Raw genomic sequence first — 20,886 nt, forward strand, 5'->3', positions numbered from 1 at the left:
CAGATCTGCAAGGGCTGGGGCCCTGGGAGACAGCATGGCGGGGACAGGAGTTCCCAGAGAGTTCAAAACCTGAATGCAGAAGGTGTGCTGACTGGTATATGTATGACAGAGCAACAGGACTCCTCCAACTCTGGAATGTCCACTCAGCGATGAACCAAGGTGTGACGCTGAACAAGTCTTTCAGATAACCTGAGTCTCACTTTCTTCATCTCTAAAATGGGGATAACCAGTAACCTGCCACCAGTAAGAGTTAAGCTGATCATGTATATTAAACATTTTTAAATAATAAGTGTTCAATAAATGTTATTTCCTTCTCCCCAACTGGCTTCCCCCAGCCATTCCTGAACATTCTCCCTTGAGAAGTCAAGGGAGAAATAGGAGCACATTCATTCTTGCTCTGGTACTAGCTAGCCATGGGAACCTGGACAGTTCACCCCCTTCTCTAGGCCTCACAATCTACAATTAACCATTAGAATTTATATAAAAATTAAATAAGGTTGATGAATACAAAATCAATACACAAAATCAACTGTATTTCTATATACCAGCAACAGATACAAAATGCAATTCAAATGCTTATACCATCACCTTAGGAAGGCTTTCCAGTCAAAAGACCTGAATTGCTATAGTTGCTGCTAAAAGCATGTCAGTTGAGCTGTATTCCTGCCTGGAGTGGGGCAGAGTAGGGGGAGTTTGGGATTCAGGAAAGGGAAGAGGATAAAGAGAATAGTTCTATGTCAAAGGAAGGGAGGGAGGGAGGAGGCAAACAAGCTAGATATTCTGTACACTGTACAGATTCTGGGTGCTGGCAATGTTTAATGAGAACACCCTTCAGAGCGTTCTGTTTTTAGCACAAGTCAATTTAGATGATAACACTAAAATTGAGTATCTGTCTAAATTAGAAGAGTAATCTAATATCAAGACCAAGAAATACCAACAACGGTAGAACAGTTAAATTAGTATCTGAAATGTTGTGACAAATACCATACGATCTCACTTACACATGGACTCTCTAAAAACAAAACCCCAACCCAGCTCACAGACACAGAAAACAGACTGGTGGCCGCCAGGGGCAGGGGGGCAAAATGGGTGAAGAGGGTCAAAAGGTACAAACTTCCAATCATAAAATAAATAAGTCATGGGGACATTTATTTTATAGGGACATATAGCACAGAATGGTGGCTATAGTTAGTAATACTTCATTATTGCATATTTGAAAGTTACTGAGAGTAGATCTTAAAAGATCTCATCACAAGAAAAAAAATTTTTGCAACTATGTATGGTGACGAATGTTAACTAGACTTATTGTGGTGATCATTTCACAATGTATACAAAGATCAAATTATTATGTTGTACACCTGAAACTAATATAATGTTAAAGTCAACTGTCCCACAATTAAAAAAATAAACTATTAGTGTCAACAAAAAATAAAAATTTTAAAAATGCTATTCATTAAAAGGAGCAACTATAAGACTACTGTAAATATCAAGTATCCAGCTATAAATTTAACAGAAAGTATATAAGCCCTCTATGGGAAACATTATAAATATTTTTAGGAAAAATTATGATAACCTAAATAGGTGGTGAAACGTAACATGCTCATAGATCAGGAGGACTCAAGATGTAAAGATATCAATTCTACCCAAACAGATTAGAAAGAAAGAAATACTACTCAAAATCCCAATAGCAGTGTGTGTGTGTGTGTGTGTGTGTGTGTGTGTGTGTGTGTGTGTGTGTGTGTGTGTGTGTGTGTGTGTGTGTGTGTGTGTGACACAAACTGATTTTTACATTTACATGCAAACACAAAGGACTGAGAACAGCCAAAACACTCATGAAGATGCCAAGATGCCCAAGGTGGGGGGGATTTACTAAACCAAATATCCAGACCTGTTATAAAGCTACAGTAATCAAGATAGTGTGGCAATGAGCTAGGAGTCAAGAGTCCGATGGAATGGAACACAGAGTCAAAAGACAGGTCCCTGTGTATATAAACATTTGATTTATGACAGAGGTGGTTCTACAGAACAGTGACCGAAAAAAAATCTCTTTTTCAACAAGTGGTGCTGGGACAAATGGGTATCCATTTAGGAAAAAAAATGAAACTGGAACCCTATCTTAACACCATATACAAGAATCAACTGCAGGTGAATTAAGCACCTAAATATGAAAGGGAAAAGCTTCAAAGCTTTTTGAAGAAGGAAAAAAAGGATAACCTTTGCCATCTCAAAGTAAAACACAGATCTCTTAAACAGGACACAAAAAACACTAACCAAGAAGGGGAAGACTGAAAAATCTAACATAAAAATAAGAACTTTTTAAAATCACAGTGTATCATTAACAAAGTGAAAGGACAAAGGACGGTAATATTTATAATGAATAAAACTGGAAAAGGACTATTGTCCAGAACATATAAAGAACTCCTACAAATTAATGAGGAAAAAACCCCTAATTGTAAAAAAGTAACAAAAGAACAGGTGCCTCACAGAAAAGGAAATCCAAAATGTCCAATCAATATATGAAAAGCTGTTCAGCCTCATTAGCAGAGCATGTAAAGTAAAACCACAATGAGATACACCATCAATTTGGCAAAAATTTAAAAGTTTCACAACACCAAATATCGGCAAGGATTTAGAACAACCCAGGAATTCTCTCTGCTAGTGCAGAGTGTAACATGGAAAAACCACTGTGGAAAACAATGTGGCATTATCTAATATAATTGAAGATTCCCAGCAATTCTACTCCAAAGAACCATTTACAAATGTATGTGCCTCAGGATATAAATCTACATGGGTATTCATAGCAGCATCCTTCATAATTGTCCCAAACTCAAAATAACCCAAAGGCACATCAACAGTAGAATGGATAAATAAATTGCAGGGTAGTCAGAGCTGGTATATAATGCTGTATAGCTATATAGCAGTGAACTGAATAATGTATGGCAAATTCATGAGTATACACAAATATTTGTGAATGCTCCATAGAAAAATTATAAATATTCAGAAGAGAATGCTATAAAATACTATATAGTAATAAAAATGAACTACAGCTATGTACAACAACTTGAATAAATATTACAAATACAATGTTGAAGGAAAGATGCAACTTAATACATAACAGTATGATTCCAATTAGGTCAAGACCAGGTAAGAATAAACTGTTTGATAAGAAGATGCATGTATAGGTGACAAACTCTAAAGAAAAGCAAGGAAACACCATGAAAATCAAGGTAGTGGGGAGTGAGGGAAAGAACTACGATCAAGAAGGGATATTTAGGGACCTTCTTTACATGAGTGCATGCTTTTTAAACACGCGCTAAACATGTAAGATTAATGCACATTTTGCATATGCATTAATCTATGTCACAAAAATGCTTTTTTGCTACAAAAAAAAAGTTTCAATGTTACCTCTTCCAGAAGTCTTTCTATACCCCAAACCTAGGTAGATGCTCCCTCGGCATCCTCCACCTCTCAGCTGGCTGTAATGCCTATTAACTTAAGGGCATCTCTGCCCTCAAGGGCAGCCATGGAGCTGTCTTGGCTCACCATTGTATCCTGTGTCTACACAGTGTTGAGCACATGGTGAGTGCTCAACAAATATAAATTAATCAACGACTGCACTGAAGGATCTGAGTTGGTAAAAAAGTAATTAGCTCCAGACCAATCAACTGACAACCAGCAGAACGCACTGAGTGATGTTATGGAAGGAGAGACCCACCTGGAGTCAGAAAAACTAGGCTCTGGTTCCATCATGTACTGGCCATATTGCCTTAAATACATCACTTTTTTCACTGATAGTAAAAATACTACAAATAGCTACCATTTAGGGAACTTCAACATTATGCTAAGTGCTTTTAGCTGTGTTACCACATTTAATCCTCACAGTGTATCTGCAATGAGTTTAATTTTTTTTCAATCTCTTTTTAATGATTAGGAAACCGAGGTTCAGAGCGATGAAGTGATTTTTCCCAAAGCACACGACAGCCAACAAATGGCAAAGCCAAGATCTCCAAAATTCATGCTTTCCTGATAGTACTACATTGATTTTCACCTCAGTTTTTCATCTATAAAATGGGGATACAGGAACGTCTGTGTGGCCTGACAAGGCTGTTGTAAGTAAAGCTCCAATGCAATTAACGAATGTAGAAGCAGCCTGTAAACTCTAGAGCACCATTCAAAGGTAAGGAAAATAATATGTAATAAGCATCTACCATGGGCCCACACAAAACAAGCAGATGGTTTCTACCCACATTGAGCTTTCAAGCCAATTGTAAAGGAAAGCTATGTGAACAGGAAAACTAGGAACACACATCAATAAACTGATTTAAGGAAGCCTTTAGGAAGAGCACACAACACAGGCTCAACTGTCAGACCAGCAGTGGGTGTACTGCTTGGGCTGTGCAAGGCTGGCTCTTTCGTCCACCAGCCACGCAGCAACACAGCCAGAGGTATTTTGTTAAGGCATACTGCAATTTTTTTCTTAATTAAAAAATGTACTTTTTTTTTTTTTTGGCCGTGCTGCGTGGCATGCAGAATCTTAGTTCCCTGACCACGGATCAAACCCGTGCCTCTTGCAGTGGAAGTGCAGAGTCCTAACCACTGGACCACCAGGGAACTCCTAAAAAATGGACATTTTACAAGTCAGATTTACTGAAGTATAATTTACTTACAGTAAATTCACTCTTTTTGGGTATACAGCTTGATGAGTTTTGATAAACATATATAGTTGTGTAACCACCAATTAAGAGACAGAATATTTTCTATCACCTCCAAAAGTTCTCTTGTTACCCCCTTGTAGTCAATCTCTCTCTCCTACCATCCCTAGAAACCAGTGATGTGATTTCTGTCCCTATCGTTTTGCTTTTTCCAGAATGCAGAGGAATCTTTTTAATACATAAGCCAGGTCAAGTCGTCCTGTGTTTTAAGCCCCCATGGCATTCAGAATGAAACCCAAATGCCTCTCCGTGGGTTGCACGGTGGCTCCTCCCTGCCTCTTTAATCCCGTTTCGCGTTACTTTTCCTTCCCTGTGGTCCGGCCTCCCTGGCTGCCTTTTTGCTCATTTCTGCCTTAGGAGGCTTTGCATCTGCTCTTCCCTCTTCCTCAGCTCTTTCCTGACCAGCTTTCTTTCCCTCATCGCCTCTCACCACTCCCCACTGTTTGAGCCCTATTTCTTCCTTTAGAACATGAAATGACCTTGCTCTTTCATTTATTTGTTTACTGTCTATCCCCCTTCTCTAAAGCTGTAACGTCCTTAAAATAAGCAGGGAGCTTGTAGGTCTTATTAAGAGCTGCGTTCCTAGAAACTCAGAATAACGCCAACCCATGGTTGGGCTTCCATTGGGATTCACAGAATGAACACACGTGTGCCAAAGAAGTAGGGACTAGTGAGGTCCACGTAGTTGAAACTCTAAGAAGATTCAAAGAAGAAACAGGCCTTATATTGCATGCACATGGGGGAAAAAAAAGGGTAGGAGGACTGGCCACAACTCCGAACCAGGGTCTCCCTACTGCCATTCTACCATTCCTTCCCCGAAGTCCCCAATGATGGGGCCACAGAGTGCCTGGGACACAGAGCCAGGGCCTCTCCCATCCTGGCCCTCTGGAGCCGTCAGGCTTGTTTCTCTCCTGAGGCCTGGGTCCATTCAACTCTTCTTTGCCCACCTGGCTGGAGCTCCCACACACAGCCAGCTCAGGCTCACGGGCCTTTTTTCTCCTATCCATGTGAATTCAGAGAGGCAGGGGGAGCCCAGGGGTTATTCTGTCTTGCACTCTTCCCCAGGGAAGAGCCACACAGGACGCTGGTCTTGTAACTCCTGAGAGATTATGAGACAAATTCCTGCCTCGCAGGGCCCCACGCGCTCAGCGAAGGGTACACGTGGACATTACATGCACTGGTGTCCACAGTTCCCTGAGCTGATGTCCCAGTTTTCTCTCTCAATTAGCACTAGAGTTCTGAAAGCTTAATTTTGTTATAATTTATTATCTCAGTTGGGGGTGGCCAAGGGAGAAGGCGGGGAATTCCTTTGCCACGAGAACATCTGTTTTGCTGGATAGCAAAACTTAAATTATGACCTCAAGACTTGAGCAGAAGCTTATAGCTCGTTCGGTCCAGTCTCCTAATTTTATATGTAAAGATACTAAATCCTAGAGAAGTTAAGGAACTTGCCTGGGACCACCAACCTAAACAGGGACAGAGCTGGGGTAGAACTCAAGTTTCCTTAATCCCAGTTCAGCCTTATCTCCACCTTAAAATGTTCTTGAATTTGGCTTTTATCCCTTCCTCTCCACTGAAACTGCTCTTTTAAAGGCCACTAATAGCCTCAATCACCAAAATACAATAGCCTTTTCTTAGTCCTCGTCTAACTGGACAATGCCACGGAACAGAACCCTGCTCGCCACACAAAACTTCCTGAAGCACACGTGGCAGGGCCTCCTCTTGTGCCTCTGACCTCCAGCCCCTTTTCCCAGTTGGAGCTACCTCTGGGTCTATCGAAGGCAGGCTCCCCTGCCTCACCTCCACATTGTGGGGGTGGAAGCCTTCCTTGAGACCCCTTCTCCTCTTCATCTGCATTCCCACCCCAGGGGCACTGCATCCACTGACTCTCATGGTCTTACCACACAGGGCAGCCAAGAGTCCCCTACTCTCCTTCCAGCCCCGACCTCTCTTCCCCAAGAAAACCACTGAACATTGTGAACACGGAAGTTATCCCACAAGGACCGGAAATTCGTGCTTGCGGTCTGACTTGCCATCTTCCCTCTGCTACTCCTCTCCCTGCTCTTATGCTTCCTAACTTGACGGCATAACTAAACTCCAAAATCCAGGTTCAAAACTGAGAGGACTCTTCTGATCTACTCTTTTCTTCCCATATTCAACTAGACACCAGGTCTCACTTATTCTGCCTCTAAAATCTCTCCCCCATCCAATTCCTCATTGCCTTTCGTAGCAATCCTCTAGTGCAGACTACAGAAATCTCTCTCTGCTCTTGAGCCTCTTCTCTGGTCTCCCTCTTCAAGCTCTCCTGACTTGGCACTCTACTACCCTACCATGTAGGGAGGAGGTTAGTGCACCCTACCATGTATTGACAGTGTGTACCCCGTAGCAAAATGCTCAGGGAAGCCTACAATCCAGCTCCACTCTTCCTTTCCACACTTCTCATATTCCCACAAACCCCAACTCTTCAGTTACATAAGACTGTCCACTACCCCATGACGGTGCCCTGCATGTTTGAGTCTTGCTTTTGTGCTTCAGCTCATATTGTTTCATCTTCCTGGAAGGCCTTACCCATTTTTAAGATGATTTTGGTTGTAAAGGAGAGAATTCCAGCTCAAATTAGTTTATGTGAAAGAAGGGATTTATTGGTTCATGTAACTGTTCAGTGCATAGAGTCAGCTCCAGAGAATACAATAATTATCATCAAAGGTCTTTCTGGAAACCCCTCTCTCTCCTCTCTTCCCCCCATTCCCTCATCCCCCGAAGTCTCTCCCACAATAGGTAAACTTCCTTCCTGCACAGAGTAATGGAGATGTGGAAACATGGCCACAGACAGCTCCGGGCTTTCATCAATCCAACCCAGTGAGGACCTTTCTGGGATCCCAGATGAAGAGCTCCTTTCTCATAGTAACTATAAAATCCCAGAGAAGGACTCTGCTCAACCTGGACTGAGTCACACCACATCCCCTGGAAAGATCACTATGGCCAGGGGAATGGGAATTTGTGAATGGCAAGGCCTGGGTCACATGCCCATTTCTATTTTCAAGCAGCAGGGGTAGTCATGGCAGCCCCACGGGGACAGCCTGGAATGAGGGAATCTGGGCAGAGTAGAACAACCCAGTTCCACTGAACTCTCATTTCTCCACCTGCTGCCTCCAGGCTTAATCCTGAGCCCTTGTCCAAATCAAATTCCAGTTTTGCCTCTTCTGTGCACTGATTGTCTCCCCCAACTGATCCAACTCTCTGAGGGCAGGAATTGGATTCCTATGTGATCAGTATAAGGCTTCACGCAAAGTTTCAGTCTGCAATTACTATGTCCAATTATTTCTTTGTGAAGTCATTGCCTGATTCCCCTGGGACTGACTTGCCCACCACCGAATCTCCAAGCACCTAAAACAGTGCCTAACACATAACAGGTGCTAGATAAATACTGAGTAAATGAATGAGTGGTTTGAATAGAACAAAGGTTACCAGCCTTTGGTGTTTGGTAAACGAGCTCAGCTGCTTTTTAATTCTTCCCACTTCACAGAGAAGAATAAACGATAAGGCAAGAACTCCAACTTCTTGTCCCCACCATCCCACCCCCAAATTTCTGTACACACACCCCATGCTTATGGCCTTCCTGTCAGTCTCAGGGGAGGAGATGCACATTCATGTCCAGATGAAGCTGCCCATCCATACTCTGCACCCCCTCCTCCCTGCCCATCCTCCTGGGGCTCTGCTCTTTCTACCACTTCCTCTTTCCTATACCTTCCGCATCTCCCTCGGTCTGGACTCTTTCTTTACGGCTTCTCAGTGGATCCAAGTCCCCGCATGGGAGCCAAATGAGGTCAAATAAATCCTCCCTGAGCCCTCCCCCCTTCTCCCCTCTTCCTTCTACAGTTCCAGTTTCTTTTCCAGGAGACTCCATTTGTGGCCTCAACTTCCTCAATCCCACATGCTTAACCCCACTGCAGTTTGGCTTTTCTCCCGTCCCTCTATTGAAACTGCTCTTGCCAAGGTTGCCAACAAGTTTCCAGACCCAGTGGTCACCTGCCAGTCTTCATCTTATTTGACTCTTGCAGTATCCGACTCAACTACTTCCTTGCCTTCTTGAAATTCTTTCCTTCCTTGGCTCCCATGATGCTGCTCTGCCTTGGATTTTCTTTTCCGCCTCTTAGCTCACTCCTTCTTGGTTTCCATCACAGGCTCCCCTCCCTAGATGTTTCTCAGTTCCTGGAGCTGTGGGGTGGCGGGGGAGATGCATCCTCTGCCTTCTCTCCCCTTCTCACTTAGCCTGGTGAGATTCCCAGCTTTCAAGGCTCTCACTGCCCATGAGCACCAAAGAATTCCAAGTTGACCCTTCTCCCCAGGTGCATTCTATCTCCTCATCCACATATCCAACTGCCTGCCAGGGATCTCCACTTGGGTGATCCACAAGAATCATGACCAAACATGACCAAAATAAGTCAGCATTCTTCTCCTCAAGCCTTCCCTCTTCCTCCTGCATTTCTCTATCTCAGGGAACGGCACTACCATCCCACCAGTGGCCCAAACCAGGAATCCTGGACTCATTTTTGTCTACATCCTTTAAAATGTAGTTCCTCCTCAATGCCATTCCAGTTGATCATCAAAAAAATTCAATTATTGCACCGCCCAAATAGCTCTTAAATCTATCTCCTTTTCCCACCTCCCACTACCACCACTTTAGTTTAGTTCTTAATCTTTTCCCACCTGGATCACAGAAATAACTTTCCATCTGGTCGCCCAACCTCAGAACCTGACTCCTCCAGTCCACATAGGTGATCTTCCTAACGCACAAAGTGATCCTGCCAACCCATTTCCTTAAAATTCTCTGGTTCTTGAAAGTTCTCATCACAAGGTAAAAAATTTTAACTATGTATGGTGATGGATGTTAACTAGATTTACTGTGGTGATCATTTTGCAATATATACAAATACCGAATCCTCTCACTGTACACCTGAAACTAATATAATGTTATGTCAGTTATACTTGAATTTTTAAAAAACCGTTTGGTGGCATCTCATTATACTCAGAATAAAATCCAAAGTCTTTGGCACAATAACAAGGCCCTTCACGACTGGGTCTCTGTCTCATCTTTTATCCTCCATCTCTTGACACTCCTTTTATATACTGTGTTCTAATCAAACCAAATTACTTCACATTCCCAGCATGTTCCATGTGGTGACATATCTCAGTGCCTTCTTACATGTTGGTTCCTCTGTCTGGCATTCCTTTTCTCCACCTGCTAACTACCATTCATATTTAAGACTCAGCCCACGTGTCATTTCTCTTGGCCAATGTTCCTGCCTAGAGAAGGCGCCCTCTGTTCTCCCACAGCCCCGTGGCAGTTCCTGCTCTGAGGTGTAAGTGTCTTTTACACATACCTCCCATTAGGCTGAGTTCCTCAAGAGCAGGGACTAAGACCTTCCTCCCTACTTCCATGGCATCATGTATATGTCTAGCTCACACTAGGTGCTCAGTAAATGCTTATGGGTGAGCAGATGGATTAATGGATGGATGGCTGAATGGATGGATATCCTACTATCCTGTCTTTCCCAAGTCTTCTCCAACCACTTCCTTCCACCAAAGCCTAAACCTCCAGTGGCAGCTCCTCTCTGTTGCCACCTACTAATGGCCCACACTTCTGAGGCAGGAATGGAAAATGATTCCAGGAGCTGTCCAGATGGAGATTAGGGGCCACTCCGGCGTCAGAATGAATGTGATACACGATGGTGACCACCACCTCCACCTCCAGAAGGAACCCGGCCCCAACCAACCACTTGATATTCTCTCAGCCACTGACCTCAATCAAGGCTTGTGCCATACTGTTTGCTGATGGGTACTGGGTCCTGGCCTGCCAGCTCTCTATTGCCCACACTAGTGGTGGTCTAGTAAGAACTGTGTGGTGTTAGAATGGAAAGGACATAGGTTTTGGAATTAGGCAAATCATGATCTCAATACATTGCTGTCACTTACTAAGCTGTGTGATGTTAAGTTACACAGTTAACCTAACTTCTCTGAGCCTCACTTCCTCATCTGTAAGATGGAATTGATGACTGTATTTCCTCATAGGTTGATGAGAAGAAACAAATGAGGATAACAGATGGGATTGAAAATGATGAACACAGTCTATGACCATCAAAGGCTTTCAATATTATTATTCCGTCTTTTGTAGAAATGAGTTTGCATTCTTTGTGCACCTCAGTTCTTTCTCTCTTTTCTTCAAAGAGAAAGGTGCTTTATTAAGCACCTCCTTTGTGTCAGACATTGGGCTCAGTGCTGTATGATGAGCAAAAATAAGCCACGATTCCTGCTTTAGGGAGACCTGGTAGGGAGGGGGCGCCCAGACTAGCAAGAGAGACAGATACATAAACACCTAATTAATTTACACTGTGTAATAAATATTAGTGCTCTAAGACTCTGGAGGCAGGTGGCCCAGGTTGATTTTACAGCATGGGGAAGTTGTTCCCATAAGTAACAATTTTCCACAGAAAACCTATCTGTTGGCTAAGTCATCAGCAGGGAATCCAGGGTAAATTCTTGGTGATGCAGTCCTATCCTTAAATATATTATCTCCCTTTCCTCTATTTTTGGTTGAGAAATCAAGCGAGCAGGGGGACAAATTCAAGGCACCGACTATTAGCCTTGCAGGATTTTATTTTACTTTAATTTTTTGGTGCTATGAAAAGCACAATGTTTTTCCTCTTTTCTGTAAAGAAAATTAGAACTAAAGATGGCTCAGCAGATAAAAGCTGTGGGCGGTAAATACTCCCACTATTCCCCCCTGCATTTCAGGCTTCTAGGTTTCTCTTTGCATTTACTGAGCTAGAATCCTGAAAGAGGCCTGAGGAATTCTAGCTCATATCCTAAGTAAGAGATGAAAAGACTGAGGCTCAGAGGGGCTAAACGACTGGCCCAAAGTCAAGTTAGAGAAGGAGCCAAAATTAAAACACAGCTCTCCTGAGGCTCCCCTTTAACTATTCTGCAAATCTCCCAACTCCCTGGATCTTATGCACCTGAACCCGGGCAAGTGCCTTCCTGTCTATGTAGCCCTCCCATCCAGGGGGGAAGTCAGGGCTGTCTCCATTTCTAAGCATCCTGGAAGCCACAGACAAACCACTTCTTCCTTTAACATGTCACTGGGTCCCTCCTCCCAGAAACATCCTGTTTCTCAATCACAGGATACTTTCAGATCCTCCTCTTTGGTTTGAGAAGCACATCTGCATGAAAAGTTTGGTTAGAGGTGGTTTTCTCTAAATGCCTCTCAGGACTTTCCTGGCTGAGAAAGCTCTGTGGTTGAGGTTGCTATTCTGCAATTATCTTGGCCTTAAAAGGGCTTTCATGGGTACCCCCTACCCCCTCAGGAGGGAGCCAGAATTGATTCTTCTATGTTTAGAACCTCGCATCAAAGACCTCAAGAATCTGAACATGAAGGTAATTCCCAATTTCACAGCTCACTTAGAACAGGAAAGGAGCTTGGGGTAGCCCTGGGCCAACTACTCCAGGAAACGGAGCCCCCAGAGCAGCAGGGGCAGAGCCACCTATCTCGACTCCTGGTCCAGTGCTCTCTCCCACTCTCTGTAATATCACTCCAACCTCCTGGGCTGAAGCAGCTGCGCCATCAAAAATGTCATATCACTTATGACAACACAGTTAGTTATATAACTGATGCTGCAGAGCAGGCAAGGGGAAGAAGCCCTGAGCGTGAACCACAGCGCCCCGCTTCTGGCTCTCAGGCAACCTAAGGCCCACATACTTGAGAACTCCATATGGGAAGGGAACACCCACTAATCAATCAAAGGAATCACAACTGTAGCTGACATGTGTAAAATGATTTCTAGAAAACTGTTAAAAGGGCATTGCATATATTACATCACTTAATATTCACAAACCTGTTAGGTATTTTTATGATCAGCCCCATTTTACAGGCAAGAAACTGAGACACAAGAAAGTAACTTGTTTAAGGGCACACTTCTAGTTAGTGGTAGAGTCCAGATTTAAAGCCAAGCAGCCTGGTTACAGAGCCCAAGCTGCTAACTGCCTCTCAGTTTTAAAAGCATGCTAAACGGCTTCTCCTAATAGGAATCCACCTATCTCTTTGAACCAGTAACAGGTCACTGCTCCTTTCTCTCCTTCCTCCGCTATGCTAATGACTGATTTCTCAGGAGGTTTCTTTCCTAACCAGTATTGTGCATAAATGAGAAACATAGAATAATATAAGAATGTGATACCGGTTTGAACAAATTCTTAGAATGCAGTTTGAGCACCTTCAAGCTTTTTATGATGATGCAGTCAATAAAGTGAGGTGAAGTGCTCTTCTTACAGCATCTGCTAACCATTTTAAAATCCATGTAGTATGTACGTAAACATACACATACGTGCACATCTTAAAAATTTTTTCAAAATCAAAAGTTGTTCTTTGCTAGTGTCATATTTTGGGGTAATTCTTTCCAAAATGTTTTTTTCAGTTTGAAATCACCTCCTCACCAGCTTGTCTACTGTCTTTCAGATCAAAATGTGCTCTTGCGATAATGGTCCGTCTAGCTTTGTAAGACATGAGAGACTTAGAACACCCTGGGAGAGAGGGAACCAAGTCCCTGCATCCAGATTGACTGAGCACATGTCAGAAAAATATGACCTTATTCTACTCATATTAAATCTCCAGTATTAACAGTGAGAAGCTGAAAAACATAAGTGATCCTGTCCTATCTTTAGCAGGTGTGGCTAAGATGCATGATATAATCTGGGGAGTTCCAAGTGCTAAAAAAACAAGACAGTCCTCTGACTCTGGGCACTATAAATCTAATCTAGCCCCACACAGAGACTAGAAATTCTGGATTCCTCTGGAGTCTTGTCAATCCTGCATGAAGCTTCATCCATTTAATCTCATCAGCAACAACCCTTTCAATAAGCACACGGGTTCGATTTCAGAATCCAACAGGTGACTGAGGTTCAAGAATTCCACAGCTGATTCCTGAGGCGATCAGGTGGACTGTTTGCTACTCTTCTGGCAGGAAGGTCTGCTGGTATTTACAGCTCAGTGAACAGTAAGGAGGGAGAGAGCACCATCCATCAGCAAAGGAGAACTCATCTGCTACTTGATCTGACATTCTGTTTGCGCTCACACTGTCTCCAGAGAGCAAGGTGCATCCCTTTTAATAAACATGGAGACAGGAGGAAGGGGAGGGGGAGCAAAGCAGCCAAAGAGATGACTGCAGAAACAAGAAGTCCACAGATCGAGGAGCTCTCAGTGGAGCGCTGCCCCAACATGGGACCGTTTGGGGATGTGCAGGAAACGCCCTTTCAGACGACTGTACTTTTACTGAGTAATGGCTGCAAGTTGCTGTTCAACTCCTCTCACGCCTGCCACTTAGCAGGTGCCAAACAGCGGTGTGCTGAATGAACACAGGCTTGCCCTGAACCTAAGCCAAAGACTAATTACAAAGTCAGGGTCAGCTGGTAGGAGGAAACCACCAGCTTTTGGCAATCTTAAGATTGTCTTCCCTGTCTGGTAGGGTCTCTCCTTGGACTCCAATCCTACTGGAAGGGCTGGGATATTTGTATGAGCAATGGTGTCTTCACCAAATCCTTAAATTTTGTTTTACCAGTGGCACTGAGCAAGCACCTTGGAAAGGAACACACATCCAAAGTGCTCCACTTTACTGTGTTCACTTATATAAAGCCTACCAGCTAGCAAGCCATGCCTCAATTGCCACCTTCGGGCTCTCTAGCTCCCTAAAAATTCACTTAGTGCTCCAGAGACAACAGATAGCCTGAATATGACATCACAGAAAACTCAACATCTCAAATGAGGACAAACTGTGGTGTCCATAGCAACTCCACAGTTCATTTTACATTTTCATCAGGTAGACGGTCCAAGTAGTTGTCACTATTTGCTCAGAATGGGAAGTCACTTAAAGTGATTCTGTTAATTCCATATATAATGCCTTAAGAGATTTCTTTGAGAGGGTTTTGGTGATTAAATAAAATTAACACTTGCTGTTAAAATTTTGATTAATTGGAATAAAAGAGTCCCCTGATTGACTGCAAAAATGATGAGGCTGTATCACAGGTGAGGTCAGGAGCTCCTAACAACCAAAATTATTTAAAATGTCACACATAAAACGTCACTGATTACTGATGGTATGTGTAAAATTATATTCTGCCGTCTCAATGATCATTGTTTATTTCTCAGTACGGAAATGTTCTGGATTGTCTGACACAGAGCTCCCAAACACTAGTTCACAATCCATACACAAAGGAAAAAAAACCTAGCAAGCTATTTTCAAATGAAAATTTTAATAAAGTATTAAGAATCACGCTTTTCAAATGACAGTCTAACATGTAGCCCTCTTAATGGATGCAAGTTTCCCACTGCAACATGTATCAAGCAAAAGAATGTCAAAGGTCAGTTTCCCTGCAATGTTCCTAGGCTGGTATGGGTGTTAACACTTTGTTCTAAACAGCATCTGCCAGCCAGGCCTTTGTAATATAATTTCAGTTACTACAGGCATATATGGAAGCCCCGTCCGTCTTCTAATCAGCACGCCATAATGTGGATAAGAATGTACGCTGAATGGAGTGGCTCTTTGCTCTTCTGGAAATGCTGATTAAAAAGGATCTGGAGATGTCTCAATATCAATATTCTTCCTCTCAATGCAACAGGCTGGGCTATTAAACCCCAGTCCCCATTAGGAAGTCATCAAGTTCTCAGAGGACATCACTCACAGAGAACGCTCTAATTTCATCTGCCTGGGTGAAATAAAAGAGCATCCTGATTAACTCGTAAGTATGGTCTGATAGGTTGTTAACCAATCATACTGGCCAGGCAAGTCCAAAATTGCGTTCTGTAAATGCCACCTAGATTTTCAGGGCCAGCCCCACCCATAGTACAGTTCGCCTGATTCAAGCGACTCTCACCCAAGTGGCAATCTGGAAAATCACCTCTTCAAGGGAAGGCTCAAAAGAATTTGTCACTAGGATACAGTGACACCAATCCCACATTTTGTGGTTAATAAAACAAGTCCTGCATCCAGCTTGGCACAAGGCCCTGATCTGATTTATTTCAAGCCAAGCTGGAGGGCTCACAGGAAAAGCTGCTATTCATGAATTCTTCAGGACAGGACACTAGGGTCCCTTGTGGCAAAATTAACATGGGCCAGAAATCTTTCTGTCTCACCTTTTGAGCAAACTTAACTCATTTCCTAAAGAGAACTGGTGTATTTTAAAAAATATACTAACAGTTTTACCTACAAAATCTCAATTTTGCCTGTTATTTTTCTCCAAAAAGGCGTCCTGTCAGGTGATAAAGGGAGGAGTGCAGGGAAAAGAGAGAAACTGCCAGGACGTCTGATTTAACCATCTGAAATATCTAACGCTTGATTTTTCCCCCCCTCCCTCCTCTGTGTAACCAAATATGAGACGCAGAAGACTTTCCCGGAGAAGTCTAAATACAGCCTTCATTTAAGATTTTCTGCCCCAGTACATAATTAGGAAATTTCATTCTAAAATGGCACGCCTATCTCCTTGGAGAGCGTGCCTCTGTTTGAATAAAAAAGGCGAGGTATCCTTCAGGGTACTCAGTATATATTTTTAAACTTATTAAATCAACCTAAGTTATGGTGCTTTTTCAGGAAAAGCAGGTAAGGAGGTGCTTTGGCAGATGCAAAGTTAATTTCCAGACTCTAGCATACACCCCGCTTCCATCCCCGCTTCCCTCAACCGAGCGTTTCCGAATGCCTTCGGCCTCCTTCGAAGAGGCTCGGCTCTCTCCGCCGAGGTCCCGGCTCGGCTCCGAACACTGCCGAGTCCCTCCGAGCCTCGCGCCCAGCCTGCGCCGAGCCGAGCCGAGCGCCACCAAGCTGAGCCTCCTCGACTTTTCCAGCCTCGGCTGGGCGCTGTCCACCACTCGCAGCGCCTGAAACCTCACCCAGCTCCGGTGGCTGGGGCTTCTACTGGGCTGCAAGCCTGCCACTGCAGATTACAGAGTTCTGAAGTTTTGAAACGTCCCCTTTAGGGAGAAAGGGGTGGTGCTGCTTGCACTTACCGACCTGCAAGGGCTCCAGGCAGATGCAACATGCACCTTGTTGCAACGAGCAATTCCCCAGGCCCCGCCTTCCCATCCATTTGGGTTGCACAAGCTTCAAAGAAGCCCCAGGCCAAATTACCCGTGGATAATTTGGGTGCGGCAAGCCAAGGGGCCTCTGCACAGAAAGCCCCAGGGAGCTCTCGAACAAAAATAAGAACACGTCAAGCAGACGGGAGAAATTGTCTCCGAGTCGCTACTCCCTACCATCATGGCGCCGCCTAGAACCCGCTTGTCATGCCTGTTACACATGCAAGATTTTTTTGCATCTTGGTTCTGAAACCGCAAGCATGCTTCGTCTCCCACCCACCTTTCTGCGAAAGGGGTTTTTACTTTCCATTGTTTTCCTACGGGATGCAATAACTTCGGCTATTCTGTCAAGTTGAAAAATAATCATTTTTGTTTACTGCACAGCAACCCCTAATTAGGAGCTGTGTGTGCACGAAGGTGTCACAGCAAAGCGACGTGGAATCCTCGCTAAAAGGTCTTAACGAACTCCTCCGTCCCGAACCGAGAGGCCAACGGAAGCAGCGGGGCTAGGAGGCCCAAGGGCGCGCACCCCTTTCCTAAGGTCACCCCCTCCCCAAGCAAAGCTGCCTGTGGGCTCACCAGGAACTGCTAACCAGGAGTGGATGGGGCAAGAATCAAGCCTGGGAGTAGGAAGGAGGGGCAAGGCTCCTTACTGAGAAAGTGTGGAAGGGAAGGAATATCCCATTTTGTTTTAATTTTCAACCATCACTCAAATCCACCCCCAGCTAATTAGGAGGGGAAACTGATACCTAAGGCAGAAGGGGGTGGTGCAGCAAGTGGGGCCTGAAATCCGCATTGTGGGTAGATTACATGGAACACAGCCTATGCAGAGTGTAAATAAATACATTGATAAAGGCCATAGAGTGAACGAAAACTGCCAGTGTCAGGAGAGCAAAGGCTGGGAGGATGGGGGAGAAAGGCGGGGGAGCAGCAAGGAGCGGGCATTCAGCCTCACAGCCAGCGTCCTCCTTCCACCTCTACCTTGGATACACCTGTGCCAGCCACATTCGCTTGAACACCCACCCCCTCCCCTACCACACGCCCCTTCCCCTAACCTCCGTCCTTTGGGGGTGGGGAGGAGGGGCAGAAACCACAGCCTCTAATTCAGCACCAAATCCATGAACAGCAGACACTTGATACTCCACCCCAGCCTAGGGCTGGGTCCCCTCCATGTTTTAGCCAAGTTCAAAAATCACTGCCCCAGGAGAAGAGTAGGGGGAAGTGGGATTATGGATATGGAGTAGGGGGTGGAGGAAGGAGAAGAGAGAAATAGAGACAGAATGATACAGAGACACAGAGATAGAAATAGACGCAGCGACACACAGGAAACACCACACAATCAAGAGTAATGATCATAATCATGCCAATAATGTGATGTTCTGATCAATATGGCGGACACTGTCATTCATACAACTACAGGCGCTCCCCTTCCCTCCACCCCAGCCCGGAGAAAAAAACACCCACCCTGGGAGTTGGGGTGGAGGACCCAGAACCAACGTAGGGCCTGGGGGAGGGGAGTCAAATCAGGTGTGTGTATGCGTGTGCGTGTGTGCACTAATTAAAAACCGGGCCTGGAGAGCAATGTGAAGTGAGCTAAGGTAATAAAAATTATTAAAAAATTATACTTAATAAAAGTACAAATCCCAATGCCACAGGGACTTACTTCATCTGCTTCACAATGGTGCTTTTTCCAGATTCTCCAGCCCCTGTTGGGACAGACAGGGGGGAAAATTTGGTGAGTGTCAGCTTAGGGGACCGGGGTGGGGGGTTGGGGGGTAAGGCATGCGAGGGAGTGGGCGATCCTGGGCACATGGTGGTGCCAACTCGGGGACCAGGTCTCCCCAGGAGCGAGTGGAGGGGGGACTGGTGGGGGGGTGCAGAGTGGCCAGGGTCGGGGGATGGGGGTGGCAGTCCCGGTCCTTACCCAGCAGGAGTAATTTCACGTCTTTGGCGGCGCTGATGCCATCCTCTTTGAGGTTTTTCTCAATCGCCTTGCTCCGCTCGAGGGCGGCTCGCTCCTCTGCGCTCAGAGTACATCCCATGGTGGCCCCTTCCCTGCCACAGCCCGCACGACTCGGCTGGCACGGCTCCCCGGCTCGGCGCGCCCCCCACCCCCCCAGAAAGCAGAGCCTGGGCTCAAAGGGGAAAAAATCACGATAGCCTCCCCTTGGCTGAAAACAAAAATGTCGGGAAAGCAGAACCCCCAAAAAAGACAGCCTCTAACAAGATTCCAGCCGCGGAGACTCGCGGCAGCTGGCGGGGCTCTGGGGGTGTCGAGGCGAGGGTGTCCGGGGTCTGGGGTTCCGGAGCCGAGGGAGGAGGCGCCCGCGGTCCGAGGAGGCGCGAGCTGCAGGCACTGAGGCTTGTGCACGACCCAAAATAAATAAAATAATAGTCGAGGCAGGAATCGCAGCCGGAGCCGGCGGAGGGTGGGGTGGGGGGCAGGGTGGGTCCTTCTGCCGCTGCTGCCGGAGGAGGAGGCGGCGCGGGGTGTGGAGGGAGTGAGTTAGGGGGTGCTGCTAGTGTATTTGCATCGCTGTTCCTCAGCCGTCGGTGCGTCCGCGGCGCCTTCGCCGACCCCGACGCGCTGGGCAGGGCTGGGCAAGGGGCCGGGCCGGGGGGCAGGTCTCTAGCGGGAGACGGCGTCGCTGTTTCCCAGAGCTAGCATCGCTCGGTGGAGCCTACCGAAGAGAAAGGGAGAGCGCGACGGAGCCGCGGGCAGCCGGGAGCTCGAGGGGGAGCGAGAGAGGAGAGAGGCTGGGAGGGAGGGGAGAAAAAAAATGAAAGGAGAGCGAGCGAGCGAGCGCGCGCGCTCCACAGACCGGGCGGGGGAGGGGGCGAGCGCAGCGCGCGAGTGCGCCAGCTGCTCTGCGCACCCCGCACGGCCAGCCGCCCGCTGACGTCAGCAGGGCCGCGCGCCGGGCCCCCGAGACGGGGAGGGGCGGGGGGGCGGGAGAGGTGCGCGCGCCGAGGTCCGCGTAACTAGCGGGGGCGCGCGCGCGGCGCGGCCTCCCCTCCCCCACCCTCCCCCCACTCCCCTCAGGGCCCGCGGCTCGCCGAGGTGGGCTCCTGCGAGGCCTAGCGGGGGCGGGGCCTGGGGCCGGGCTCGAGCCGGGGCGCCCCTCCCCGCCTCCGCCTCCGCCTCCGCCTCCGCCCTCGCCCAGTGCTCTGGCGGCTCGGGCCTGGTCAACGCGAGCTCGGGGCTGGGTAGCCCGCGCCACCGTCAGGTGGGTCCACTGGGTCGCGGCCGGCGCCGCCTCCCTCGCTCCCTGCCTCCTCTCCATCTTGGCTCCAACAGCGCGCCTTCTTGGTTGCTCTCCGGCTGCTAGGGCCGTAGCAGCCGAGGTCAGGTGGCCTCGGTTAACTCGAGGAGACCGTGGTTCTGAGGGAACCTGCGTTCCCAATCATTCGCCCTTGGGGCGTAGGGGCAGATTCAGATTTTTCGCTTCCTGCGTCCCACAAACATTTATTGAGCACCTAGTATGTGAGAAAGGAGGCTGTGAGGAGAGGAACACAGCAGGATGAGACAAAGCCAGGGCCTGTTCTCAAGGAGCCTCTGCCTCCCTTTGCCATCGCGGACCCTGCTCCAAGATTGCCGGCCAAAAGGGCAGCGCAGGAGACAGTTCCCACACGGGGCAGCTTTTGGATGGGAGGGACAGGTTTTCATGCAAGTGATGCTTACTTTCTCAACACAGAGCTTAAATGCTTTTCGCTCATTTTGAAAGGTTTAGTTTGGTTGAGATTTTTGCACTGAGCCCTCTTTTTCTGCCCCTTCCCAAAACACAAATACATTAAATGAATAGATTTTGAGAGACGAGAGCTTCTTCCTCTAAATCTTTTAAAACACTCCCCCGCCCCATCTCTTTTTAAAATAAAGACCCAGCAACCCTGGGTCAGTTACTCAGCGTACAGCTCATCAGATACTGAGGAAACACATACACTTCTGCCAAAGATCGGGCATGTTCTAGGCGGTCTCAGAGATTTTGAAGAAATTAGTTCTCACTGCGCAAAATGGTTTTACAATCAGTTCCATCAGACAGCCTCAGGGGCCCTCCTAGA

At 46.4% G+C, this 20,886-nt stretch overlaps 1 protein-coding gene and 1 long non-coding RNA gene across 3 annotated transcripts in view; one reads left to right on the forward strand and one right to left on the reverse strand.

Moving 5' to 3' along the window:
• The window catches only part of GNAO1 (G protein subunit alpha o1), a 166,919-nt gene extending 147,337 nt beyond the window's left edge, over positions 1-19,582 (reverse strand). For both annotated transcript variants that reach the window (XM_060131671.1, XM_060131670.1), the window contains exons 1-2: positions 18,752-19,582; positions 18,491-18,533 (exon numbers count right to left, since the gene is read on the reverse strand). In XM_060131671.1, the coding sequence (XP_059987654.1) occupies positions 18,491-18,533; positions 18,752-18,869 (161 nt within the window). In that variant the 5' untranslated portion in view covers positions 18,870-19,582. The remainder of the gene's footprint in view (positions 1-18,490; positions 18,534-18,751) is intronic.
• Positions 19,583-19,879: 297 nt separating this feature from the next.
• The window catches only part of LOC132510013 (uncharacterized), an 84,569-nt gene continuing 83,562 nt past the window's right edge, over positions 19,880-20,886 (forward strand). The window contains exon 1 of the long non-coding RNA XR_009537211.1: positions 19,880-20,054. This is a non-coding gene — a long non-coding RNA (uncharacterized LOC132510013). The remainder of the gene's footprint in view (positions 20,055-20,886) is intronic.

Source organism: Lagenorhynchus albirostris, chromosome 19 (genome assembly GCF_949774975.1).
Source record: "Lagenorhynchus albirostris chromosome 19, mLagAlb1.1, whole genome shotgun sequence".
NCBI classification, from domain to species: Eukaryota; Metazoa; Chordata; class Mammalia; order Artiodactyla; family Delphinidae; genus Lagenorhynchus; species Lagenorhynchus albirostris.